The 27,590-nt window shown below is 43.6% G+C and overlaps 2 protein-coding genes across 6 annotated transcripts in view; one reads left to right on the forward strand and one right to left on the reverse strand.

Annotated features, from left to right (window-relative positions):
- Nucleotides 1–27,590, reverse strand: part of MACROD2 (MACRO domain containing 2) — an 840,118-nt gene that overhangs the window by 723,907 nt on the left and 88,621 nt on the right. The window lies entirely within an intron of this gene.
- On the forward strand, nt 11,632–23,559 carry FLRT3 (fibronectin leucine rich transmembrane protein 3). Of its 3 annotated transcripts, XM_017818850.1 has the most exons (3): nt 11,632–11,721; nt 18,990–19,739; nt 20,819–23,559. In XM_017818850.1, the coding sequence occupies exon 3, from the start codon at nt 20,865–20,867 to the stop codon at nt 22,812–22,814; it is 1,950 nt and encodes a 649-aa protein (XP_017674339.1). In that variant the 5' UTR covers nt 11,632–11,721; nt 18,990–19,739; nt 20,819–20,864; the 3' UTR covers nt 22,815–23,559. The 3 variants fall into 3 exon arrangements, with proteins under 3 accessions (XP_017674339.1, XP_017674340.1, XP_017674341.1); XM_017818851.1 differs by lacking the exon at nt 11,632–11,721 and having other exon boundaries at nt 18,859–19,739; XM_017818852.1 differs by lacking the exons at nt 11,632–11,721; nt 18,990–19,739 and adding an exon at nt 19,746–19,882.

A 27,590-nucleotide genomic window follows, 5' to 3' on the forward strand; every position in this document is an offset into this window, starting at 1 on the left:
TAAAAGCCAGGAAATTCTAAGTTTAAGCTGACTCGCCATCCTTAGCACACCCCATTGTCCTTTATCCCCAAAATTTAATTAAACCCCAGACCTGAGCAGTTGTAATAAGTAGTACAGAAAACTGATTATCGGAATTGCTTTCCTCCGACCGTCCATTGTGCTGCACTTCCTCTCTGCAAAACACAAAAGACTCTATGTACATTTTTCTTTTTCTGTGAAAAGAGAGCTGGAGGAAAAAAAAAAAAAAAAAACAAAACAAAATCCAGTCTGAACTTTTATTTAGTTGCCAATTGTGCTGTGGAATGAAACTAAGCATTTTCTTTTAAAAGCTGATTCAAATTCAGTACTTAATCATGCCATAGCAGAGCAAGTGCAGCAACAAATTATGTTACAATTACATTAGAAATTCTTCTACAAGATTTTGTTTTCAGTCACTTCTAATCTTTCAATAGCTGCCGTTTCCAGGGTTGATATTTCCCTAACAACATTTGTGCCTGAAACTCGCTGCTCTGAGCAGAAACACTTGGAATGTAAGGAAAATATGTATGTGCACATGTGTGCAGAGCACAGGCAGGGAGAAAAGCAGTCACATTCGATTATAAAAAAAGTTCTAGAAGCCATAAAACATTTTCTTTATTCTTCTAAATGCTTTTTTTTTCCTTATTCCAGCAGATTTTTTACTCCTGCACTCCTAACCAATTTGTTTTCTCTGCTGCAATATACTATTACAAAGTAATTGTTTTAAAATTTTAAAAGGCGTGTGCTGTGAACTCCACTTCAAATAACAGGCCCAATAGACAGGCCTCAAGTGCCTACATTAAAGCAGACTCACCACTAACTATGTGTATGACTAAGCCATCCAGAAAGAGGTAAAAGAGCTGGCAGGCCACGGGACACACAGACTGAGAGCACAGGCTTTAAAAGTCCTCTTTGTCTGCAGTGCTCTCCCTCTTAACCCAGAAAAAGTCAGGTGATTTGAAGATATCAAACAACATCTGTTTTCTAAACAACACACTCATGCCTGCAAAATTTACAACACCCACTTTGGAGCCAACCCCGAAAAGACTCAGCCCAGCCTTCAAATCCAAAACTTGGGAGGAACCTTAATTAACAATTTCAAAAAGAGGCCTATAATCCAGGCAGCACAGCGCTGCCACAGATGAAATAAAAACAATATCTGTAAAGCTATCTATGGCATTATACTCTAGATATTCAACAGAATTTGGGAGTCTTTGGGTTAAAACTGTTAAACTTGTAGAGCTTCAAAGAGCAGAGGTACAGTCCCTGGCAGAGGTACAGTCCCTGGCAGGCCAGCGACAGGTCAGTGCCTGTTCCGGCGCTGCCTCATCGTTACTCCTGTAAATGACTCCTGGTTTGGCTCCTTGGCTGCTCCGTTCCCATCCACCTCTGCCTTTTGCCACAAACACAACACAGCAACGTGTCTGCTCACCGAAATGAAATGTGAACCCATCCCATGTCCTCCTGGCTCTCTTGGCCAACAAATGTGAACATGCTTTCCTAGCACACAGTATTCTAAAGATTGGGGTCCCATACCATAGGACAAAGTGCCCATTCCCAGGGTTTTTCCACAGCATTCCTGGGTTTACACAGTTGCAGTGATGTTTTCCCAGCAGTCACTCCAAAAGCAGCTAATGGTCAACATTAATAACTTCTCTTCACCTGTAAGAAGGGAATGAGCCCAAACCACCTTTGGATGAGAAGGCAGATGGATTTTGTAGGATTAATCGCAGAATTACAGAATATGCTGAGCTGGAAAGGACCCATCAGGATCACGGAGTCAAACTCCTGGCCCTGCACAGGATAGCCCAAGAATGTGCCTGAGAGCGTTGTCCAAACACTCCTTGAAGTCAGACAGGCTTGGTGCTGTGACTACTGCTCTGGGGAGCCTGTGCCAGCGCCCAACCACCCTCTGGGTGAAGAACCTTTCCTAATATCCAGCTTAAACCTCCTCTGACTCAGTTCCATGTCATTTCCTCGAGTCCTGTCACTGGTCCTGAGGGTGAAGAGATGGGTATCTGCCCTGTTTTCATCCCTACTGCTCAGGGGACTCCCCGACTAAGCACTGCACATTTCAGCAATGGTTACAAGAGACTGTTCCTACTTGAAACCCGAAGTAACACAAGCACCACACATTGCAAGAGGGCAAAGGGTTGCTACAGTGGTGACAAAACGAACAGCTGCCACACAAATTTGATTAAAGTGCCAGTTTCCATGCCAATACCACAATCCTTTCAACGAGGCATTTGGCCAAAGTATTAAAATCCTTAAGACCATCGAGAAAAGAACAGAGTAATTCCCCAGTAACAGCCCCAGCACATTACGGCTTTTAAAAATACAGTAGATTCATCATTACACGTTAGAGAAAGAGTCGAGTATTTCTGAGCTTCAGAAATTAAAAAGCAAAGAAGAAAACTGCCCTTGTGGTAATCTGACAGGGCGACACAAACCATAAGAAGTTTGACAGCTGCATATGCCAAACTCGCACGTTCACTGAGAACAAGTCTGTACGAGACCTCTGAGGCAGAAGTTCACAGATGCAGCGTCAAAGTCAGTTTTGAGCAGCGCTGGTGGGTGGAAAACCATAACTAGCAGGCAGCAGAGCTCTGCAGTTGTTTTGCAGGCAGCTCAGAATGGTGAAGTAAATAAACAAATAAGTGAAAGGGAGCCAGCAGCAATTTGTGATGTGCAGTGTGACTGGCTGTCATTCAGAGCTGGCTCGTCTGCTCTTCCAGCGGACGGGTTCTTCTTGAAACCATTCCATGCACACATACACAGAGAGCTTCCATTGAAGCTGTGGAGACTAAATAGAGCACCTAATGAGGCTGAAAGCTTGACTTTTCACCTCTCTGCAAAGCATACCTGCACTACTGTTAAAGCTGACCACAACAGCCGACTTCAGCTCGCCGGACCCAACCACCAAAGCGCAGTGGAACAGGATGGTCCCGCAGGCACCAGCACTTGTCTGGCTCCATCATGAGCTGGATGGAAAAGCAGCACCAGCAAAATGTATTTTATTCTGGGAGGAAGCCTGCATTTCTGGCAGCTGAGCTAACCAGAGCACTGGCCAAACACAAGCTGCTGCAGAAGCGGAGCCGGGGCTGCCCTCTGCGGCAGCAGCCAGCCAGATGTATTGTGCAAACCCATTTTTAGATGATCTTGCCTGGAGTATCAGGGACCTGAACTCAATAACCTGAATCCCTTCTGTTCTGTGCTTCCAGGCTCCACTGTGTGCACAGAGCACAGAGCTGACCCAGCACAGGCCCGAAATGATTGTGGCTGAACAATCCCCAGCAATCACGACTTGTTCACTGAAGAATTTACAATTGCAATCAGAGCCTCTCTGCATCCCCTGGGAAAAATGATCAAGGAGAAATGAAACAGGCTTTGTTATATCCACGAACAATAACGTAAAATAACATCAACTAGAAATAAAGACAAATGCTAGGCAGGCTAACAACAAATGGAGTTTTCATTCCTCACTGGGGTTATTTTTAGATGCGTTCATATTTAAATATGAAGGTAATTTCCCAGTGCAGCTGTTAACAGCTCTTCCTGAGCTTCTCTTGGAGTTTGGGTGTTGCATCTGCTGGCATTTGCAAGGCAAACTTCTGGTTTTAGTGTTTTACAACTACAAAAGCAAATGTTTCAAGCATTACTTCCAAAAAATCATACTTTGCATCTCAGGGGGTACTACGGTCAATTTATTTGTAAGGAGTTTGAGGTTTTATGTACAAGACTCCGTTGCTGTTCTAACAAGCATCTTGTGAGGGTTTTAATCTAAGGAAAGGCACACTGAGGCCCAGATCAGGTGAGCAACACCTATAAATAATGTGCTAGTTTAGGCACTGCTGGTGGTTTGAGAAATGCATGATTTTAAAGAACCGTTGCTAAGGTCAAGAGCTGCTCCAGTTTTAATGAGAGACTCGCTCTGCTTCTCTCATTCAAATGAAGATTTTTTTTTGGTCAATAAATGGAAATTAAATATTTCTCACATGTTACTGTATCTAAAAGCCTGCTTATGTGGAAAGAGATACATTAATGCTTTAGTTAGGACTATGGACACACCATACTTGATTCAGACCGTAGGTCCAGCTAGCCCTGTCACACCACCACAGAGTTTTTGCTTTCACAGCAATGTGCAAAACTGAGTTTTGCACCTCCAAGCTTTGTCATAATACCTGAAGATTAGAAATTGATTTATGTTCTGGTTTTATAACCCATCTAGAGTACCAAGCAAAGAAATGAAAAGCCAAACCACCTAAGCGTGTATATCACTGATCTCTCTGTCCCGTGGCACCACTCGCACTGTAGTGACTGTGCTACAGGCCTTGGGCTTTACCTGCTTGGATGGCAGAGCTAGGCCTGCCTTTGACCTTCTCTCCAACACGTCTCCAAGAGAAATGAAGACGAAGCCTCTGGCATCGATGCCACAAGCCATGAGCGGAGAGCTGTGGGTCTGAGGGTGGAGGAGCGGGTGGGAGAGTGACTGTGAAGCAGCTTTGAAAATCTTTTTTCCCCCCATCAATGAATTGGACACAAAGCTACCGCAGTGCAGACCACTCTTAGGGGAGACAAAAACATGCTGAGGTCTGTATGTAAAAGGCAGGAGTTTGTTTTCCTTACCGTTGAGAGGAGAAACAAGGAGCTCAAAGAAAATACAAGACCCTGACGAAATTGTTCATCTACTGCACAGCTGCCATACTCAACATTCCCATCCTGCCTTCTGCAACCTCTTACTCCTCTGAACCGCCCAGAGTCAGACTCTGTTCTTCACTAACAAAGCTGCTGTTGTCACCATCTCAGACAAGTCAACTCTCTTATGTGCTGCCCATCACGGACAGCCACATCCATCCCGAGGTCAGGTGAAATGCCTTTGTTTTCCTGAGTCACAGAGCTGAAGGTCTTTTACGGGTTCCTACAGGTTACTTCTCCTCAGGATTCCCAACGCTTTCCCCCAGGCCTTGGGATTGGCAGCAGCAATTAGTGTGTGTTCACAAAAGGCCAAAGAACAAAAACTTTGAGGAAGGAGATTAAAGATGGATTAAGGAAAGAAAAAAAAAAAGAAAATGTAGAACACTGCTCCAGATACTAAGCTTGAAATGAATTTCAGATCCCATTTCCCATGAAAATTCAGCCTCTTACCACTTCAAGGAACTCCATCCTCAGTAGCAGCAAGGCATACCCACTAAATAATGCATGCCCGTCACCTGTTCAAAGTAATTCCCAGGTCTCAGGCCTTCTCCTCACTTCCCTGCTTACCAGCGAGCTCTGGGCAGACACCTGGCAGGGGAGAGCTTCTCTCCAACACTTATCAGTGTTCCCAGTCATCCTCTCCAGGTGTTGCAACTGGGACACGGGTGAAAACTGGAGAGAATCACTCTAGGAATACCCAGGAAACCCTCCAGCATGAATGTGCTCCTGAGACTCGAAGGAAACAGTACACCTTTGCTGAGCATTTTAGTGCTTTAGGAACGAGATCTCCTTCGCAGTCGAGGTAAACTCGACAAAATTTCACTGGTAAAAAGTAAAATCAGCATTAATAATGTATAACTAGGAAAAGCAAATGTTAGAGAACACACACATGCTTTTTTTTTTTTTTTCTGTTTAGCTTCAAGGATCTGTCCACAGCACATTCACCAGCAGATGCTGAAGACACGGCGGCTTCCACACCGACTCACACAGACGGTGCTGCTGGGGTTGACTCTCCTACAAAGGCGACCTTCCCAACTGAGATAAAGTTTCTGCATGTGGGTCCTTGCCCTGAGTCAGAGTCCCATCAGACGTAACTACATGGCCAGGGAAATTTCAAAATTCCTGTTAACTCGCTTTTAATGACCATATCAACTCGTAACTTCCTGCCAACACCATTAACTGCTGTTGAGCAAAGCCATTCCTGAAATGCCCTCTCTTGCTGAACAGATGAAGCCAAAATAATCACCCCTACTTAGGACTAAACAAATCTGTTCAGACGATGTAAACTTGGTCCTTTCTGAGAATAAACACTTTGGAGTTATTCATATATTCAACGCTGGCACAGTCTTTCGCAATTTCAGACCCAGGTATTACACAAGCAAATCAGCAGAGGCACAGACCCGGGCTCATGGCTGGATGTTAACACAGACTAGACACAAACAATCAGGGCGGTACATTTGGCCAAAACAGTGTGCTAAGGCTTTGATTTGCCTGCAAAGCAGGGGGGTGTACATTTTTTTAGAGATTACAGAACACCACCTGATGCCTTCAGCAGTGCTACATCCCCACACACTTGCTTCGAGTTTACACAGAATGCTAAATATTCAAATTGGGAAACTCATGCATTATACAACTGCACAGAACTTGGCCACTGTAATTTTACCAGATTAGACCTAAGTGAAACCACTCACATAATAGGAGAAGGAAAGAAAATAGGAAACTCTGACGTGTAAAAGCGGGGGAGCAAAGGAAAAGGACAATGAGGAAGAGCAGAGAGTTCAGTAGAAGCAGCTTCTCCCAGCAGATGATCAGTGCACAAAGAGCTGGAATGTGAATGCTCCCGTGTGGGTTGATGTGCAGAGGAACAGCTATTGGGCACTGCAGGAGGAGGAGAGGAGCTGGGGAAGAGGCAGGGTGTGTGCAGAGAGCCTGGCAGAGACAGGTTGAGAATGCTGAGAGAGAACACCAGGGTGGAAAATTCTCCGGGGCTATCAGGAAGTAAAAACAAAGAGTAAGGACCAGAAGAGCCATTTTCATGGCCTGAAAATACACTCGAGAGAAAGCATGGGACTTCCAAGCTTTCAGTGTAAACCTGTGAAGAACTGAGATCTATCAAAACTGCATATGGAAATGTAACAAGAAACATGAATCTTCCCCATACTGTTGTCTGCTCAGGAGAGGCAAAGTGTTCCAACACCAATAGGCAAAACAGGAACATGGACAAAAAGGAGTTATCCACCCCAAGCCCCTTCTTAGCAAGCCTCAAATCACCACTTCCTTGCAGACCTCTCGATCCTTGAAGGTCGGCTCTGGGCAGCTGTTGCATAAGCAGCAATTAAAGCTCCAAGAAAGACCAAATTTGTACCAGAATTTCTCTTTTGTGTCATTTCAGAAGGTTTAGGTTTTTTATTTGTTTAAGTATGTCTGTATTACTGGAACCCTTTTTATAGAGGCAGGTGTAAAAACGCATTTACCACTTTGTTCAGCTCCGGGTATGGGCTGCATCCATAAAAACGTGAATTTGCAAATGCAAGAACTACCCTGAGGGCAGAACAGCAGTTTTTTCTTTTCCTTTACAGGATTCTTCCTCGCACATACTACATGTTACTAACAATCTCAGTTAAGGTTTTCAAGGTTGTTTTGGTGGAACACTATTTTTTCCTTCCTTTAACACACTTTCAAAGCCACGTCAAGCACACGGAAAGTCTATTCTGTTCTGACAGCACCGCTTACTTTGTCAAGTAAGCAAGGAAAAACTCCATGTTCCTCATAGGAGTTAGCTCTGCTTCTCCTAAAAGTGCTGTCGTGGTGGCTTCATGGTTTGACATCTAACAAATAGAGAGGATTGCCTTCTAAATACAAAAATCAACCCTAAGCATTAGGAGCAAATTTTCTTGGTATGAACTTCACATAGTCAGCTTTCTTTACCCATTTCAGTCTGTTCTGTAAATAATAAAAAATAAATACCTTACTCAAAGGCTTTGCAATTTCAAGTACCCCATTAAGTTACTTCATTTTGCTATCCATAGCACATGATCTCACAAGCAAAGCTGTTTATTTGCCTTAGGGAAAACAGAGATGTGGTTGCATCACGGGTGTTTCTGAGTTGACAAGGCTTTTCCCCCGGGGCTGTTTGGGAGAGTTGGAAAGAAGAACAGGGAGAAAGCACGGAGAGAAGGGAGAGGAATGGCAGAAAACACAGGTGCAGTGGTCTAACCTCCTGGCCCTTACAGACAGACAAAATAACCACAATTACAACTATTATCTCTCGCGTTCTTCTAGCAGGGGAAAAGAAAGGAGCACTCTTGAGCCCACCCAATTTTAAAGGAGTATTTAGTTTTAGACTCTTCATACATTTTTAGCTCTACTAGCATGATTACATTCTCATTTTTGTTGCATTTGATACAGAGCTGCTGCACCAACTTCGGCAAGGTGCTCTACGTACATACGCAATGCTGAAAGCTGAATTTGACAGGCATTTATGTACGGAAGGAACATATCCAAAATTGGATTCAAATTCTGAAATGGTTCAGATCATTTAAAGATTAAATTCTAATATAAAATGCAATATGCATTTGCTGAGAAACTGTACTTAGTCAATATCAGGAAACCTTACAGGACATGTATCATACCAAAGTTCATATATTATAGTGTCCTCTTTCCTTAGATGTCTCTACAAATCAGCCAATACCCAGCTTGGATTTGGGACAGCTTGCTTTGAAAAATCGATATAACCTGATAAAAGCCTAAAGCTAAAACCCACTAACATTCATTTCAGCTTATTCCATTGAATATCAAACTATTACTCGCAGCTTTATCTGACAGAAATCTGTCCTTGGGAAGCTCAAAGAAGCGAGGCTCCAGTTTTGGTGCTTGAAGACAGCTCTCTCCCTCTGCACCGAGGGTGAGTGTTCTCAGATCCAATTTCACTCCCGATCAGTGTGTTTGGTTTCTCATCATTTCATAAATGTCCTGCCCAGAAACATTTCTGACTGCAACTGGATCCACAGCAGGACAAAGTATATCCAAAACTCCGAGTCACAGTGAGAGTCATCCAGGTCAACCTTTGGCTGAAGGAGTTCCCAGAACTTATCAGAACATCAGGAGGCTCAGGAAAAAGAAACAAGCATCATCATTATCACCTTGACCTAATAGCACCTTCCAAGTGTGTGTTATAAACTTGCATTAACATTCTGTGAAATGCATTGTGTAGTGTGAGTAGTCTGAATTTCCCACCGACACCTTCCAAACTCTCTCAGCCCATGAAGCGTTAACAAGATTGCCATGTCTTCTGAAAGGTAATTTCCCTATAGGTCTGACAAGAACTTTAATCTCAGTGTCATGAGCATTAATTAATTCTATAAACAAAATACAGGTAAAAGAATATTTTAACTTAGAAATTCAATTAAAATATCTCATTATATTCCTCGGCTTCAGCACGTCTGTGTTAAATATTCATATTTTTATTCCCAACATATGAGTAACTCCATCCGTATTAATAGAGTTTTCTCCGTTCTCCTGGAATTCAAGAGACCATGAATTTCCACATTTTAAGAAGAAGACAGAGAACGTGGTCAAGCTCTCCACGTACGACAGGTTTTTTTTGTGGAGAGTATTTTAAAGGCTACCCACGTCCTTAAGAGGTATATTTACGGAGTTTACATAAAAGAACGCAGTCAAAAATCTGCTGCAACAGCATATTAAAGACCTTTTAGTGCTCCAGAGCAGCTGTGACCTGGTAAAATCTAATTATTTCTCACATGCCCTTTGGAATTCTCCAGGAATATGTACTGTAATTTCTAAATGATGCCATCAGCACTGGGCCGGCCTTGGAATTAAGCTGAGAGATAGACCATATACATCTTTTATGAGTATCCCACAGATCTGTGTTAAGGCTTAGCCACATGGCACAGCGACGTAACCCCGGAATCTGTTAACTAATACAACTAAGTCAGGCGTGAGAAATACCAAATACACAACGTTTTTGCAAAAACACTGCTATAATCTTTGAAGAGTCTCGGTTTTAAAAAAAATCCCCGAGATATCTGCAGCATTTCAAATCAGCTTCTGTACTTGCACAGCTCGCTGTTCTGTCCCACATGGTAAGCCCCTGGCACACTGTAGTACCAGTCATACCTATGTCTGTATAATACATGTACATATATATCCATAGCGTGCATGTAATATATTATATATATATGCATTAAGATGTATATGCAACACAGCTGATTATACTGAGCTGGTCAGGGCACAGCTCACTGCCAGGACTATCAATACAGACAATTGTACCTTAACCTGAAGTCAATTTATTATTAGTTCTTACTCTCCTCAGGGAAAGATTAGAATTGAAGTGATGGAGAAAAAAAAAATCCCTTTCCCTCCTCGTCAAGGAAAATCAATCCAGAATTATTTTTTTTCTAATTAGTTGAATAAAGATAGCAGGTATATAACATTTCAAACACCTAAATATCAAATACATCAAAAATTTATTAACATTCCTCTTGAGAAGGAATGAGGTTCGATACTTTCATTTGCTTATGCCAGAAGTTAAACAACAGGAACTGAAGTATTCAAACTTTACACAGAAAGTGCAACTATGTGGCAATTTCCATAGAATTTGTGGAAGTCAAGCACTCTGTGAACTTAATGGAGCTTGGCCTTGTGTCTTCTGATAGCAGCAAAAAGCACAACTGGAAAATAACTGGGATCAGCGGAGACAGTTTTTGGGAGCCTCCCTTCCCCCAGCTCCTTGTGCTGGCCAATGCAGTGGTCAAAACCACTCAGGAGGTGGCCAAGATCAGCTGTGCACTGGTGACAAAGAGAATAGGATGCTCATGAAGGCAGCGGCTGTGTGCCGTGAAGGAAATCCCCCTTTAATGGAAAATTTAAAGAAAACCCAATGGAAACATCAACTTCATTTGCCAAAGCCAACGCTACTCATGTGCTGGTAAGCTGCGAATAACAAGAAACTAGGTTTTAGGAAAAAGCACCTGGGGAAGGTGTTTTCTAGCTTGCCTTATGACCACCATAAATTTTTGGCTGTGTTAGGAGGGCAGAAAATTTGTTTCCCAAGGAAAAATCTCTGAGGATGTCAGCCAGGCCCCAAGACCCCCCAACCTCAGTCCCGCTGGGCACCCTAAGATATGTCCTGGCAAGTGCCGTCCCAGGCTGAGCACGGAACCAGGCAGCTCTTATCCACTCGCTGATCCCAAACGGGATCAAACGCCCCGGGAAAACTTCCACATCCCAAAGCCACCACCTGCAACACCTCATGGGCAGGATGCGGGAGGAGAGAAAACACTCCCCGCCATCGGACTACGGGGGCTGAGGGAACGCACGAATTTATTTACATTTAATTATTTTATTTATTTATTTATTTTTAGTTATTTATTTCTCAATATTTTTCAACTCGTGAGCTGCAGCGGTCCGTGGACCCAAAGCCCGGGGGAGGGCAGGGGGGACGAGGCGAACCGGGGGTCACCTGTCCAAGGCCAACGCCGGGCACTGAAACGGGCGCCGGGGGACGAACCGGGGAGGGGATGAAGGGGCGCCGCCCCGCTCCCGCCACGGCCAACGGCGGCACCACCACCACGAAAAGAAGAGGGGAAAAAATTAAAAAGGGGGTGAAAATAAAACTTAGCGAAGGGCAAAGAACGAACCCTGCCCCGAGCCCCCGCGCCCCTCAGGCGCCCTGCCCGCCCCCCCCCGCCTCGGCCCGGCCGTGCCGCCGCCTGTCGCGCCCCCTGGCGGCGGCCCCGCTCCCCTCCCCTCCCCGCCTCGACCCCGCCCCCCCAGCCGGCGGCCCCGCCCCCCCGTGACGCGCGGCCCCGCCCCCGCGGCTCCGCCGCCGCGACTTGAGGGGCGCGCGCCCGGCTCCGTCCGCGGCCGCCCCGCCAACAGCGCAGCGCCCGCGCCGCTCCAGCGCCCGCCCGGGACCCGCTCCCAGCACACACCCCAGCGCGGCACCGCCGCCGCCCGCATCGCCCCTCGACTGCGCCCCGTCCGCAGGTAAGCGCGGGATCACCGCTTTTTTCCCCCCTCCGCGAGAGCTGCGCGGGTTGCAGAGGAGGAGGGAGGAGGGAGGATGCGGCGGGACGGTGAGGCGATGCTCCCGCATCCCACCGGCCGCTTCCCAGCGCTGCGGTGGGAGAGCCCGGCCGCCCTCCCGGCGGGGCGCGCAGGACCCGCGGAGGCTCTGCCCGCACCTTTCTGGGGCGCTCCCCGAGCCGCGGGTGCGGTGCCCGCGCCGCCCCCGGGAGAAGGAGCCGCCGCAAACGCGCCCCCCGCGGGGGGACCCCCAGGGCAGCGCCGGCTCCCCGCGCTGCGGGACCCCCGCGGTGCAGCGCGGATGGACGGGGGAAGCCTCCTGCCTGCGCCCCGCATCTCTCCCCCGGCATGGAAACTTCCCCTTCCATCCCTCCTTCCATGCATCCCTCCCTGCGTGATGCATCTGTTTAGGAGAAAAAAAAAAAAAAAAAAGGAAAAGAAAAAAGCCCCTGCGCAGCGCTGTCCCCCCCCGCACCACAAAGTCTGCGGGCGAGGAGATGGGCAACAAAATGGTTGCACTGGAAGAATGAATGCAACAGGCCCCGATTCCCGCCCCGACGCCCCACTTTCTGCGGGAAAGAGAGCCGGCTGGTAATCCCCCTGCCGTTCCGTAGGTCCTCGCCTAGTTTTAATCAACTTTTCAGCTGTTTTCGGTGTATTAAGTGGTTGCCTGCCCTCGTAGGAGCGCAGCAAATTTCGTTTATAGATGGCTCGCAAATAAATAGTTCGCCTCTCACTCCTGTGCACGAATCATCTCTACGTGATTCTGACCCCAAAAACCATTTCGCGACTGCTGGATGTGTCAGAACCTTTGTTTTAACCCGTTTCCTCGAACGCAATTAGGAGCTGCAACTTAGTTGCTCAGGCGAAGCCCGAGTATCCCTGCATTTCCCAGCGCAGCCGTCCTGCTTCCCAGCATCTGCCATAGCTCTCAGCATCCAGGCACAGCTTTGTGATTTTGGGGTTGGTTGGGTTGGTTTTTTTTTTTTTTTTTGGTTGCTGCTCCGTTTCCAAGCTCATCCCCTCGGTGAATAAAAGCTCAGCTCTTGCACAGACAGCTGCCTCTCTGGCTCAGCCCTGCTCTTTGAGGTCGCCTCAATTTTAATCTCTCTGACCGCAAAGGGGTTTGAGCTCAACCCTGGCACATCCAGGCAAAGTTGCGAGAGGAGTGTTGCAAACGCCAGGACCAGTGTCTGTGATTAACTAATTCGGGGAATGCTCTTAGCGACGGGTTGTTAATTTAAGCTGAAGGCAAGTCGCTCCCCTTCTGCAAGGGATCAGTTCTGGCCAGTTCACAGAGTACAGTGGAGTATTTTCTGCACCAGATTCACACCAAAATGCAGAATTACTTTACAATTAAATCTTAAATCCTGTGAAAGAGCACGGATGCAGCTGAATGCGTTTTCTCATTGCCTCTTAGAGGAAAAAAAAAAAGAAGATTCACGTTCTGCATTTCCATATAAATCGTTTATACTTTTTCTCTGCATAGAAGGAAGAGGCTGAAAATGTTCAGACTTTTAAAAAACAGTTCATTATCCTGACCCCAATTTTCTTGTCTAAAATATACTGCCCAAAAAGATAGAAGCATCAATTATGCTCACTATCTATTGCCTGGGGATACAGCGTCTTAATGAACATTTCTCTGAATTAGACTGAAAAATGCATTTGTCAATTCAAGTGTACAAAGAAAAGAATTATTTGCTATAAAACAGAAAGATCAGTATGTGTTTTCCTTGTCAATATATGCCACACATTAGGTCATACTTGAGAGGTTCCAGTGCCCTTCCCTCCCTCAAAAGAAAACCCACCCTCAAGTTTCCTTTAATTTATTCCAAAACCATACAATACAGCCCTCTTTAAGATCGGGTTTCAAATATTTCATAAACAAAAGGCATACCTGGATTTACAGAAAGCCAATTATCTTAAAATATACTGAGGTTATTCTAATCCTTCTATTCATGCTGCTATCAAGCTTCTCTATTTTGCCATCCACATTTAATCACTTCTAAAAGCTGTATTTTTTCCTGCCTTCTGTGCTCCTCCGATACACCAGAAACAGTGACAGCCCTTGGCATATATTTAAAATGCTAATTCTCTTTCTCTTTTTTTTTCTGGTACATTTATACCATTTTAACTGGAGAACAACCAGATAAATACTGCAGTTAATACAATCAGCATGGGAAATTCTGTAAACTCTGTGAAAGAGTGATTTCTTCTTTTTTTTTTTTTTTTAATTCCCTCCTTTGGAGGCCGCCTCTGTTTTTCTCAACGGGAGACTTTGTTGTAATTAAAGCAGAGAAAACTGGACAGCAGCAAAAAACATCTGACTTGTGGCTCTTAAAAAGCACAGGTTTTGTAGCATGTACCACCCCCCAGTGGGCAAAAAACTCTGTAGTAAACTCGCAGCGAGCTTTAATCTCCAGAAATAAAGTGGATACACTTTACAGCAAGAACAAAATAAGGATGAGTTTCTGGCTTGTTGGGATTTTTTTTTTTCTTTCTTTTCATTTTTTTCTCTGTCACTAGTAGCTGGAAGTTGTCAGATATTGTGTAAGGATCGGTGACTAATCCAAGCAACTGCTGGAGTTGAGGAACTTTGCACTGCAGTTATTTGAAGTGGCTTCAGCTGGGAGATGGCCATCTTTGTCTCCTTCCAGCAGGAAACATGGATGCTAATGGCTAGTTAGCCCTCAAGTTTTTTTTTTTTTTCCCTTCATCACTTCAAAGCACAGGAATGCACAGAAGAATTAATATGTGATTGCTTGCATTTATTTTTAATGAGCAGGCAAACACCACTCAGGGCAGGAATCTGGAAGAGTGTTCAGTAAATATATTATATCATCACTAACTCTCTGCTCTGCCTTTCATGAGCTGTAAGAATCCAAACATTTTTTCCTAATTTTTTGAGGAGCAAATTGATAATTCGGGAGATGAGCAAACAGCTGTTTTAAAGGGGAAAGAAACAAAACTAGTGAAACTTTATCCAGTGTTTGAGTAACATTTTTACACGTCTGGGGTTCTGTGCCAGGAACTCCCTATCAGGTATAATTCTACCTAAACTTGTCAAGAGGGGGGAAAATAGATTTTTTTTTTCCCCTTGAAACAATGGCAGCATTTGTTCTCTATTCTTTTATTTAAAGCCTGGGCGAGTTACCTCAGCAGCAGCTCTCAAAAGAAAACCTAGAAGCCATAATTGACTAAACTCAAAGAGCACTAAAACACAAAACAGAAAGCCATTGCAAAAGACTCCCCCTCAAAGTGCTTTTCTAACACACAACCTTTGCAGCAGCAGAGTAGTCAAAACAAGAGGGTGAGTAGGAATAGAGGAATAGTCTGGGTCTTTTCAACCCAGCATCTTCAAAACTGGGCAAGGTTTTAGAAGTAAACTTCAGAAGGGAACCGCTCTTAGGTCATTTCCATCCTTTACAGCAAATACTGGTTTGGCTGATCTTAGGCGTGGAGTCAAGCTTTTACTCAGGATCCATTCCTAAGTCAGATTCACTTGCGTTTGAGGGAAGATCACATAAAAATTTGCATTTTTTAAGACACTTGAGTTAGACCTCAGAAGACAAAAGCAGTGTTATATTCCTACTGCACAAGAGAGGGGAGCAGATTTTTTGCAAGGAAATAAAACCTTCTCCAACAGGAAAAAAAAAAAAAAAAAACAAAAAACAATTAACCAAATTTCACCAACAGGCAGAGACACAACCTGACTGCAGGGCTCACTCTCACTTTAACAAACTCCTCTGCATTCTTTACCCCTTGGAAAGACAGCTAGAGGACCTTCTGCTTGCCCAGCACCAAACAAAAGACTGGGGCACCTTCCTGAAATATGATGATCGTGGAAATTGCAGCTCCTAGACAGGGTGCTTAGAAAGCATTTTGCTGTCACTGTCAACTAACCCTGAGTAATACACTTAAAGAAAACAAAGTATGGGCATTGTTTTAAGTCTGGATTAGCACTGTGGAACTTCTTTTCAAAAAGAAAACAAGTTGGTGGAGCTGTTTAAGCAGCAGCATGACCTTTGCAAGCACAACTGGCATTGAAGCAGTAGCGAGACTTCACAAGTATTTGAAAAAATAAGCACATTTTGTGTTTCTGATACATTTCAGATTCTAAACAAATACAGAGGCGACTCTGGAATAGAAGTGCACTGATTAAGCAAATTGTTTGGCTTATCAAGTATGTATATTCTAGTGGTGACTTTTAATTATATTTTTGTCATTTATAACCTAAAAAATACTGAGGGGTTCCCCTTCCCTCTGTTACTTTGACGGTCAGAAAGGAGCCACTGAACTACCAGAGTTCCTGCTGGAGAACACAGAGGTAGATTAGAAATTCAAATAAGCATTGTGTGACCTCGACTGAGGCGGGTCTTGATTTTATTCTCGTTTTATCTCAGCTGGGAAAGAAAAGGTATCTTTGACATCATATTTAGGAAAAGAAATCTCAACTTCTCAAGTATACCAAAACTATTTATTTTGTTATGCCATTGCCTGCCTACAGGACAGGGAGTGCAGCTGGGCTCCAGACCTCAGTATAAATGCAGTGTTCTTCTTAGGTACGTTTTTCTTGTCTAGCACAAATTACTTTGAACATTTTAAAATGAGATGCCCCCCTGCTTGGCTGTGCCAAGGCGATAAGTCCACGTGCAAGGCTCACACATTACCACTATCTCTAGTAATTCCCTTGCTTTCACAGTCCCAGGAAAAGTAATTGAACCATGTGGTTCAGCAAAGTTCAGGAAAACATTCAACTCATCATAAAGATAAGCAAAGAAAAGCTGCTGTTCTGACATTACCAAAAAAAAAAAAAAAGAATGGTGATTTTTGCATTTAAAAATTGATTTTAGCCCAGACTTTCTAAAACCTGCTCTGTTCAAAAGTAATGGCTCCTTTCAAAACCATGTGTCCATGAAGCCTCCCAGTCTGATGTTGCAGAAACCTGGACACAGTGTCTGTACCAGTGGGGGTCACTTTTCTTTTCATCCCGCCGGATCAGCTATAATGACTTGGTGTCAGGGAATATTTAGAGACAGCTCAAGAAGGGGAAAGTTGGAGCATGGCAGCAGGATTCCCTTCTTCTCTGTAGACAGATCACTGGAGCCTTTGATATGCAAAAACATTGTTTTCAGCTACGGCTCGAGCTATAAAAGGGAAGTGCAAGATATCAAACAATCAAGACCTGGAGAAAACTATTCTAAGTTTAGAAAAGGGAGTGGGGGGTATAGTCTTAATCCACATTTTTGAAACAGTGTCGTCTTCTCCAAAGAGACCTTTTCTTTTTTTCTCTCCCTTGTTTTCATGTAATTTTGAGAGGAGGGATGAAAAAAATTCCAGGAACTTAATGAGCTTTAGTGCTTTCATTTTAATCCTCCACATTACTGCTATTATAATAGTGGCAATAAATGAAGAGATGACTATCAAATGGAGCACAGAGGAAACAGTTTATGTGCTAGAAAGGTAAAACAAATGAACTTACTTTCTGTGTGTGCATGGATCTATGTAATGTATGCATACTGGAGCCAACCTTTTACTTAATACTAACAAGTTTTTTACAGCTCAGAGTTCTAAAGGAAATTTATGATTTTAAGTACTTAAAAGTTACTGTAGCCTTCAAAGGCCTATTTAAGGAATTTATATTCCTACTTCACAGTGCCCTTCCAGAAAATACCTTCTGTCACGACTTCACGTTAGTTCCTAAGAGATACCTTTTTTTTTTCCCTGCAGCTGTTTATTTCAAAGTTTCAGGAATAGGGCCTGGACTTCTCTCCCCAAACACTTCAGTAATACAGCCCAAGAAAACTGGACCCTGGAAGAATACAGAGCTTTTTGTTCCATTTTGTAATGATTATATAATTTACCCAAATTACATAAGTTACCAATAAACATGCATTCCCTTCTAGTCTAAAATGTGGCCACACAGATTGAGGTTTTGCCTTGGATAAAGCATATGTTAAAATATTTATGCCACAGCGGGGGTCTCTCGTTCTGAGCTCCTATTTTCATTGCACAACTGGCTGAAAACAGGGTGCAGAAAACAAAGCTCAGGGGAGCTGCAGCAGCAGAGAAAAGGCTTCTCCATTCCCTCGCTGGGCACTTACACCGTCCCTGGAACGGGGGGCTTTTGTTTTTTAAATTATGTTAATGTTTTTGCTGTGAAAAAGAGCAGCATAATTTCTACTTCAGTGATTTTGTATCACTGCACATTTCCTGTTGCTGCAGGAGCAGCGACTGATCCGTTTGCATGATGGACCTGCCACAAATCGCAAAAGGCAGTTTTAAAAATTGAGTTTGGGGTTGTTTGTGTTTGGGTTGAATATTTTATGAAGGACCAGAAGCTGCTCTAGTTTTGCTCCCAGGAAGAGCAGCTAAGCAAGGCTTACTCAGCACGCTGCTCCTGACGAGCATTTCCAAGGATTGTGCTTTGGACAGACATGCAGTCACGAAAGGGAGAAGCAAGGAAACATCAGGGATTTTTTTTTTTTTTTTAAATTTCAGATTTAACCACTTCTGTTTCAAACATGCTACCTGCAGGCTCTTGGGGGACACAGACTGCTATCTCACTGGATACTTTCTGCAGTAGTGATATGGAGTAGCCCAAGTTAAAAATCCCAGTTAAAAATAATTAGAGTTCTTTAAGAAACACAATCAAACAAAAGAGATAATGTTTTTCTTATTTTCTGAAATTTTACAGACTAAACCCACATATGTATTTCTGTTGCCAAAGAGCTGATGCAGATGCCTGGCTAGTCCCCAGCTCAAAATCAGCATGGTGCAAAATGGGAAATATTCAAACAGTATTTTAGCAAAAACATGTCCCCTTTCAGCCAGGCCCTACTGAACAGTAATTAGCTCCCTTTACTTTTGAAACCAAGGAGAGGATCATCATCATCTCTCTCTATTTACCAGGAGCACAAAGCAAGCAACCATTTCGGCCTCCTCCCAGGAGGCATCACTGGTCATCAGGTAGGAAACATCATTTCCAAATATTTTGTTACTCTCTGCCTTTATTTTCCTACTGAAACAAGGGAAAATATAGTTCCAGCATAACATGAGACTAAGCAGCAAAATGTTTCCTGAAAGAGCTCTGTGTATTTTGTGGAAATACCAATGTTTTGGGACAGCAAGGTGTGCAAGTCACATGTTCAGGGTATGCAGCTCTTAATTCTAGTGTCCACCGTGTCTAGTTGTTATTAATTCCAATTTTTTTGTTTTTAATTTTGCAGGAAATTAAAGAGTTCGAGGAAAGCTTTCCAAGGGGAGTTTTCTGGGAAGGAAACAGTTTTTGTATGTTTGGTTTTGTTTTTTTTTTTTCAAATGAAGAAGACCATCTAATGTTTCTGTGGTAGAAGTAACTTGCCTTCCTGCAGCACGAGAAGGAATTCTTTCCTACATTACAAATCTGGAGGAAGCGTTAAAATACAAGAGTCAGAAAATGGTTCTCCCAAAGAGGTGTGGATGTATTGGGATGTAGCTACTGTACAAAAGTCATACTTGGATGGTTCTGGATAGGAAAAAGGACCCTTCCCTGACCTCCTGAAGAGGCTGCCATCCCTCCAGCCTCAGCATAATGAATGGTTTCCATCACGGGGTGCTGAAGTCGCCTCCTCCGACTACTCTGCTGCACAGAAGAGTTTGTAAGAGTTACAAAGGAAGTAACTCCTGCTAAAGGCATTAAACCAAACAAAAGGGGCTCTTCATTCACAGACTTTACATGAGGACACACATAGAGGGAAGCTGAAGCTTTTCTACGCCCTGGCCTGGTGTGCTTATGTACCATGATAAATCTTGGTTGGAATGCTCATTGAGCGCCGTGCCAGGAGCCAGGGAACACACACCACCAACAGGGACCATCTGAGTAAACACCTCCAAGGACAAAACTGCTCCATGGAGTAAACCCTGAGAGTGACTGGAGAGAAAGACATTCCTTTATTGGATATCCTCAAGCACAAAACTTACTCGTACCTTTAAATACGGTAGGATCAATATTCATTTATTTTCCTTTTCGTGCCTCGGAGAATAAAGTTCAATTAATATATGAACCCGCAAGAGGAAAGGTCATGACACTGCTTAATGCACAGGTCATCTTGCAGGAGTTCTCACAACCCTAATTACAATGGTAATTGAATTATGTTGTCTTAAAAGCTATAAAAATGCTAATTACCTGAGCTCAGTGTACAAACATACTACTAATGCAAAGTACAGTCTCAGTCTCAAGAGTTAATTTATATTATGCTACTAATAAGATGGGAAAACGTGGTTAAACCCGCCAAATAGTCTCTTATTAGCGTGCTGCTTAGTAAAGAAGACTTTTGAGAATGACAAATATTTAAACATGAAATTGAGCATGTAATGAAATCCTTCATCCAGTCAACTAGAGAGCCATAGCTCTACCAGTTGTGACACTCACCTTTCGAAACACTCCTGCTTGAACACCAAGCAAAGGAGGCCACAGTGTTTGGGAGTTGCACAATGTGGTGTGGAGTACTCGGGAGGCCTTGGGAAAAGGTCTTTACTGGCCCCTCCTTATTTGTCTGCACATCAGGCTTTGCCATTAGGGCTATTTTTGGACCTCCAAAATAACTACCGCTGACTTGTGGGTTTGGTAAGGGTTTTACAGTTCACTTAAGGGCTCCTGGGGTAGTTAGCTGGCTTAGGAATTACTTCTTATCTTTCAGATATAGAATGATTTACTTGAACTCTGGTGTGACTTTAACTCTGTACTTATCTGGTATCTGTGAACAAAGATTGTATGCATGAAATGTGAAGGAATCCTTATAAAGAGCCTTCTTGCTTAAGCAAAACAACTCACAGATCAGACATACTCAATTGTATTATTTTCAGTCACTTTGCAGAATAACCTATTAAGTTAATTGTATTAGTACAAGATGTGGCAGAATTATTGATGTAAGGAAAAGAAAGCAAAATGTGTCTATGAGCTTGAATTTCGGTTTAATGCGTGTGTTTCAGATATCTTCTATAATGTTGAAGTTGAATTTTCATTGCAGTTTCTTCACTGATGATCTGGATAATTTTGTTTGTTTGGTTTTTTTAGATTTGTTGAAGATCAGAACTGTATACAAATCTCATCATTCCTGACCATGATTAGTGTAACCTGGAGCATCTTCCTAGTTTGGACTAAAATAGGGCTGTTACTTGACATGGCACCTTGTTCTGTTAGTGCCAAGCCATGCCCTTCAGTTTGTCGCTGTGATGTGGGTTTCATATATTGTAATGATCGCGATTTGACGTCTATTCCTACAGGAATCCCAGAGGATGCAACCACCCTCTTCCTTCAGAACAATCAAATAAATAATGCTGGGATTCCTTCAGAACTGAAGAACTTGCTTAGGGTGGAAAGAATATATTTATACCACAACAGCCTAGATGAATTCCCCACTAACCTCCCTAAGTATGTTAAGGAACTGCATTTGCAGGAGAATAACATAAGGACCATTACTTATGATTCACTTTCCAAAATTCCTTATCTGGAAGAACTGCATTTGGATGATAATTCAGTTTCTGCCGTTAGCATCGAGGACGGAGCTTTCCGGGACAACATCTATCTCAGACTTCTTTTCCTCTCTCGAAATCACCTCAGCACCATCCCCTGGGGTTTGCCTAAAACCATAGAAGAGCTACGCTTGGATGATAATCGTATTTCCACGATTTCTGAGCTGTCCCTTCAAGACCTTACAAATCTAAAACGCCTTGTTTTAGACGGAAATCTTCTAAACAATCATGGACTGGGAGACAAAGTCTTCATGAACCTAGTCAATCTCACAGAGCTGTCGCTGGTCCGCAATTCCCTCACAGCGGCGCCGGTAAATTTGCCGGGAACAAACCTAAGGAAGCTTTATCTCCAAGAGAACCACATCAACCGTGTGCCACCCAATGCTTTCTCTTACTTACGGCAGCTGTACCGACTGGACATGTCCAACAACAATCTCAGCAATTTACCTCAGGGTGTCTTTGATGACCTGGACAACATCACCCAGCTCTTCCTTCGCAACAACCCTTGGCACTGCGGGTGCAAAATGAAGTGGGTGCGGGACTGGTTGCAGTCATTGCCTCTAAAAGTGAACGTGCGTGGACTGATGTGCCAGGCACCCGAAAAAGTGCGCGGGATGGCCATCAAGGACCTCAGCGCGGAGCTGTTTGATTGTAAGGACGACGGTGTGATCAGCACCATCCAAATCACCACCGCGGTCCCGAACACGCTGTACCCGGCCCAGGGCCACTGGCCGGTGTCTGTGACCAAACAACCCGACATCAAGACTCCCAACCTAAATAAAAACTACAGAACCACAGCGAGCCCGGTACGCAAAATCATCACCATCTTTGTGAAATCCGTCAGCACAGAGACCATCCACATCTCCTGGAAAGTTGCACTGCCAATGACTGCTCTGAGACTGAGCTGGCTCAAGATGGGCCACAGCCCTGCCTTTGGATCTATAACTGAGACCATAGTTACGGGCGACAGAAGCGACTATTTGCTGACGGCTCTGGAGCCGGAATCGCCGTACCGTGTGTGCATGGTTCCCATGGAAACCAGCAACATCTATCTCTCCGACGAAACGCCCGAGTGCATCGAGACCGAGACGGCTCCTCTCAAGATGTACAACCCCACCACCACCCTCAACCGGGAGCAGGAGAAAGAACCCTACAAAAACTCCAGCCTGCCCCTGGCCGCCATCATCGGCGGCGCGGTGGCGCTGGTGGCCATCGCGCTGCTGGCCCTGGTGTGCTGGTACGTGCACAGGAACGGCTCCCTGTTCTCCCGGAACTGCGCCTACAGCAAGGGACGCCGGAGAAAGGACGACTACGCCGAAGCGGGAACCAAGAAGGACAACTCCATCCTGGAAATCAGGGAGACTTCTTTCCAGATGATACCGATAACCAACGACCAAGTGTCCAAGGAGGAGTTTGTAATACACACCATTTTCCCGCCCAACGGCATGAACCTGTACAAGAACAGCCACAGTGAAAGCAGTAGTAACAGGAGCTACAGAGACAGTGGTATTCCAGATTCAGATCACTCACACTCATGATACTGAGGGGGACACGAAAGACTGCTTTGGGTTTTGTTGGTTTTTTTGGGTTTGTTTTGTTTTTTAAAGAAAAACGAGAAAAGACTGACTTAACAGTTGCTGTTCTACTGCAAAACACTGGATTAAAAGACTGACAAAGCAATGTACTGTACATTTGCCATATAATTTATATTTAAGAACTTTTTATTAAAAGTTTCAAATTTCAGGCTACTGCTGCGATTAATGTAGTGGGGATACCTGACCACAATTCTATATTTTAGTATTTTTTAGTAATTTGTACTGTATTTTCCTTGCTAATATTGAAGTTACAGACCATTTAACTTTTGTGTTCTACTGAGTAAGATGACTTGTTGACTGTGAAAGTGAATTTTCTTGCCGTGTTGAGCAGTCAGAACATTCATCTGAGATCCTTGTAAGTGTAAGCACAGGCCATTTTTCACTTTGGTATCAATAAAATAATGTTGAACCTGGCAAATCAGGAAGATCAAGAAGTGGTTGCAAAAACTCACAGAACTTTCAATGTTGGGTCTATTAAATCTGTAAACCACGACAATATTCAATAAACAAAAATGTGTGTAGTAATGGGCAATATCAGCTGTCTGGATATATCCATTCAACAATGGTGAAATCCAATTTAAAAGCAAATAATCCAATCGATGACACGCATGAGACTGAAGCTTTTGACACGTGTTAAGAAAAAAATTGATCCCTAGAAGAAAACAATCGAATTCCTAACAAGGAATTTTTTTAAAAAAAAAAAAAGGAAAAAAGAAAGAGTGCTAGGCTCTACAAACCAAGGGGGTAGATAGAGTTTAGGGATAGAGTTTTGGTTATCAAAATGGTCTGTGTATTACAGAGACAATAGTGATGGATGCTCACAGGCATTTGGGAGAAAAGGACAGGGAGAGAGACAACACTTTGAAACTGCTTTGAACAGAAAAAGGGCTGAAAGTGCAGTTTCACCAGAAGAGAGAGCAGGATATAAACCAAGGCAATATAAGCAAGGTCTCAAAAACTGTAGTCCCAAAGGTGAGCAGACAGCTGGGGAATGCAGCTCTTCCAAAGCATATACAGGTCTGTGTCCAGTACACTGCCTTTACAGTCAGGAATACTGCCCATTACTGTCACAGTTTTCCAGAAATATCCTTGATAAATCTGTATTTCTTTCTGCCTTCCTGCTGGACTATGAGCTATTTCATGTTTAAACCCCAAGCCACTCTTTGTTGCCATAATCACTCTGTTTCTTCAACTAAAGAACCAAAGTGCTTTGTACGCCCTTTGGCCAGTCTTGTGTGTGCCTTGATCCAACGCTACCATGTATCAAGCTTTTAAAAACTTAAAAGGGAAAAAAGGAAATAATAAAATACCCAGTTTTTCATACATAACTTACCTATGAAAAATACTGGTCTTATTCATGAATTAAGGTGAAAAACTAGTTCTAAATCACGCTGCACCTCTGCAGTGCACTGATAAGAAACCCACTCAGAAGTTACTGCTTTTCTGGTCATGAGCTTCACCTTTTTCTGTGTTCAGCTTGACAGCATTACACTTGAAGGTCTTCTTTAGTATTAACTACTTGGAAAACAAGTTTTCACAACTGTGAACAATGTGAATGATGGAAGGGAGGGAAGACATGGGAGTTACAACCCTCTGAGATACATTGTTTTTTCAACAGAAACAGCAAATAAGGAGAAAAATACTTAATATTTCAGACAATATCTCAGATAAGAAGGAATGCACACTACATGCAATTCAATTGTAAGAGAATTTTAGCAGTGCTTGGCCTGTTTCCCTAAATGCAGTAAAGGATGGAGGATGACAAGAACAGTGACAAACACTGAGACTGATGTTTTCAGCCTGCAAATGATTCTCCTGCCAGGGATCCATCTAACTGCACAGACCCAGCATTTCCAGTAACACACAGGTTTTTTTCATGCTCATTTTCCAGATGTGCTCAGGGAAGCTGCTCTCCAAACTCCCTGTGCCACGGTACTGTTGCCTTCCAAAAAGCCTCCTGCAGTTTCTGAGCAGCTGGAGGAGCAGCACTGTGCTTCCCTGCTGACCTCACACAAACTATGCCTTCACATGGAACATGGACTGGATCCATGGAGAAGGGCACCCTAAACAAGGGTGTGCTCAGCTCAGTGCAATGCACCAAACGAGACTATTCTGCCCTGTTTTCCCATCCCAGCCTAGGGAAGGGCAAGAAAGCCAAGACCGAGCACGTGGAACCTCGTTATGGTCACGTGCAAAAGGATTCCCAGGCAATGAGTGGGGAAGGAAAACAGCTCAGATGGACTGGAGGGACCTGTTCTTTGCCTAAGCAGCCATTTAGGGACCCCTCATATCTGAGACAGGTTTAATGGCCGGGGGGTCACTGGCAACAGATACCAGTTCTTTGCCAGCAGTTCTCCAATAATAACACAATTAAATAGGTTTCGCTGGCTTTTCAAACTATTTACATGGAAACGTCTCTCCCAGTTGGCTCCAAGTTGTGGAAAGGGTAAAACAACACTCAGTGAATACTGTCCCCTCTGAGGTACCTCAGGAACATGGTCACGGTACCTGTGGTGATGTCATGCGAAGGTCATAAAGGGCTATAAAAAAGCTGGGTTTTGAGGAGATAATTGCATGAGAATCCTAAGCACAGTGACTTTACAAGTGACACTTCTCTCTGTGAGGCAGTAAGGTGCAAATCCAAAGCAACTTCAGTAAATCAGCCCAGTTGTTCGTGCTTCACCTTCCACCAGGAAGAGTGAAAACCTGGAAGGGATCCTGTCCTCCAGAGGGAACCAGGTCAGGGAGCCACTGTCCTCCTACCACAAGTGATGTCACTGGAAAAAATGGCACATCCACGTGTACAAGACCTTCCTCGGGTTCTACAACAACCTTTACACAACACGCGTAATATTAAGATTACTCTGGCAAGTGAAAGATCTGCTTTCAAGCTAAACTCTGTATTTTTTTCTTTGGATATTTATACAAATTTTTGTTCTCCTCCATGTCATGCTCCTCAAGACTCTGCTCCTTCCTGCAGTAGTTCTGCATGCAGTGCTCTCCAGCCCCACGCACAAATCCCCTCAGTTAGACAGGTACACGCGCTGGCAAATCCGATTACTACACTGAGCAGTTTACTCAACACATTCATCAAAATATCATTAACCCACATTAAATTTATCTCCATTTTCAAATTCCCTGTTATTTCAGTGTGCTGTTCAATATTTGTTGGAGCAAGGAGGGGAGTTTTTTTCAGTGTTGCCTAAGCCTGTGTGCAGAGTTCACTTGATCAGCACCCTCCACATTCAAATACTGTGCCGAGTATGTTTTACATTCTTTATTATCTTCTCTTTTTTTATTTGTATTGCTATCCTGAATTGCTCATAGTTCTGTTTTAACCTGAAAGCTGCCTCCAAAAACACCCTGGTGCTTTGGAATCCGTATTAATTTTGTCTCATCTTGGTACCTTCCACAGCTAAATTCGCTTCATTTATAAGTTGTTATTTCCTAGCTTTCTACGAGAGCCTGATGGGCAACAACTGTTGGGGGTTTTTTGTTTGGGATTTTATTTGGTTTGGGGTTTTTTTTTTTTCTTCTGGCTTTAACAGTACCAAATTCAAAGTATTATGGTCTTGGAACACAGTTTCCATTTCTCCTGCTAATGCAGTGGTGAGCATGCAAGCTATCTTGTGCCAATGCTGTACATATTGAATGTAGAGCAGCAAATGCAATAAAGCAAGAGCAAAAGTAATAAAGCCTTATTTGCTATTAAAATAATTTACTGGTGACATAACGCGCTAGAGCACGTCTACAGACTTCTCTGCTGACTAAGAGGATGCAATCCTGCACGTTCACCTGCAGCTGAAGTGGGATAAGATCTTCAGACATGAGCTGGCAGATGCCACCTGCCTGGATTTATCCAAACCACATTTGTTGGGGATAGTCTTGGACGGAACCATAATTCACACGGATCCCCTCTGCTTTCAAAACACCTTAACCTTATTTCCAAATCCATATATTGTTTCAGCGTCACCCTGGGACAGACCTTTGTTTAATAAACTGTTTCTTTACTGATACCAGAACAACAAGAGCTTTGAGCCACAAGCCAGGACCTACCACCAGTGATTTATTTTTTTTAACAAAGCATAAAGTTACTCCATACCTGGGGAGTTTCTTCTTCCAAACTAGCCCAGAGTTTAGCCAGAAAGGAAAAGCTCATTGACTGACTTCAGAACAAGAAAAATTTAGCCTTTTTTTCCTTTCTTTGCAAATGGATATCATTCTGGGGGGTGGCAGAGTAAGAGTCCCACCCCTGTGATGAAATTAGAGCCCTTTCAAACACTGAAGGTATAACCACGACACGGTATCAGATTCTGGACACAGTTGCTTTAAAAGTTTTTTTTCTTATGGTGAACATGAATGTTTGATTTAATTTTAATAGTTATTTCATCAAATCATTTCCTGCTCCTCTTAAAAAGTCCAGAAGAAAACACAGACCATGGATCTCACTAAAATGGTGGCTGAGCAGGTGCTCAAAACAAGCATCAACTCGTTCCATCAGCACCGGACATCAAGCACCACACTGACTGCATGGCAGCCTTTAAATGGTGGCTTAGGAACATCCTTGCCCTGGGGGGAAACCAAAACACTTCAAAAACGGGTGTTAAATAATTCTATGGAGTTCTGGTGGTCTCAGGCAAAGCTGTACAACTCAACATTTTGGCAAGTGAGCAAATGTCCCTCATGCAAGGACATCATAAATTCCCTTGTGCCTGAAAC

This window comes from Lepidothrix coronata, unplaced genomic scaffold (assembly GCF_001604755.1).
Source record: "Lepidothrix coronata isolate B3197 unplaced genomic scaffold, Lepidothrix_coronata-1.0 Scaffold71, whole genome shotgun sequence".
Taxonomy (NCBI): Eukaryota; Metazoa; Chordata; class Aves; order Passeriformes; family Pipridae; genus Lepidothrix; species Lepidothrix coronata.

Coding starts and splice junctions, on each gene's coding strand:
- FLRT3 (XM_017818850.1), top strand. CDS start 20,865: ATGATTAGTGTAACCTGGAGCATCTTCCTAGTTTGGACTAAAATAGGG.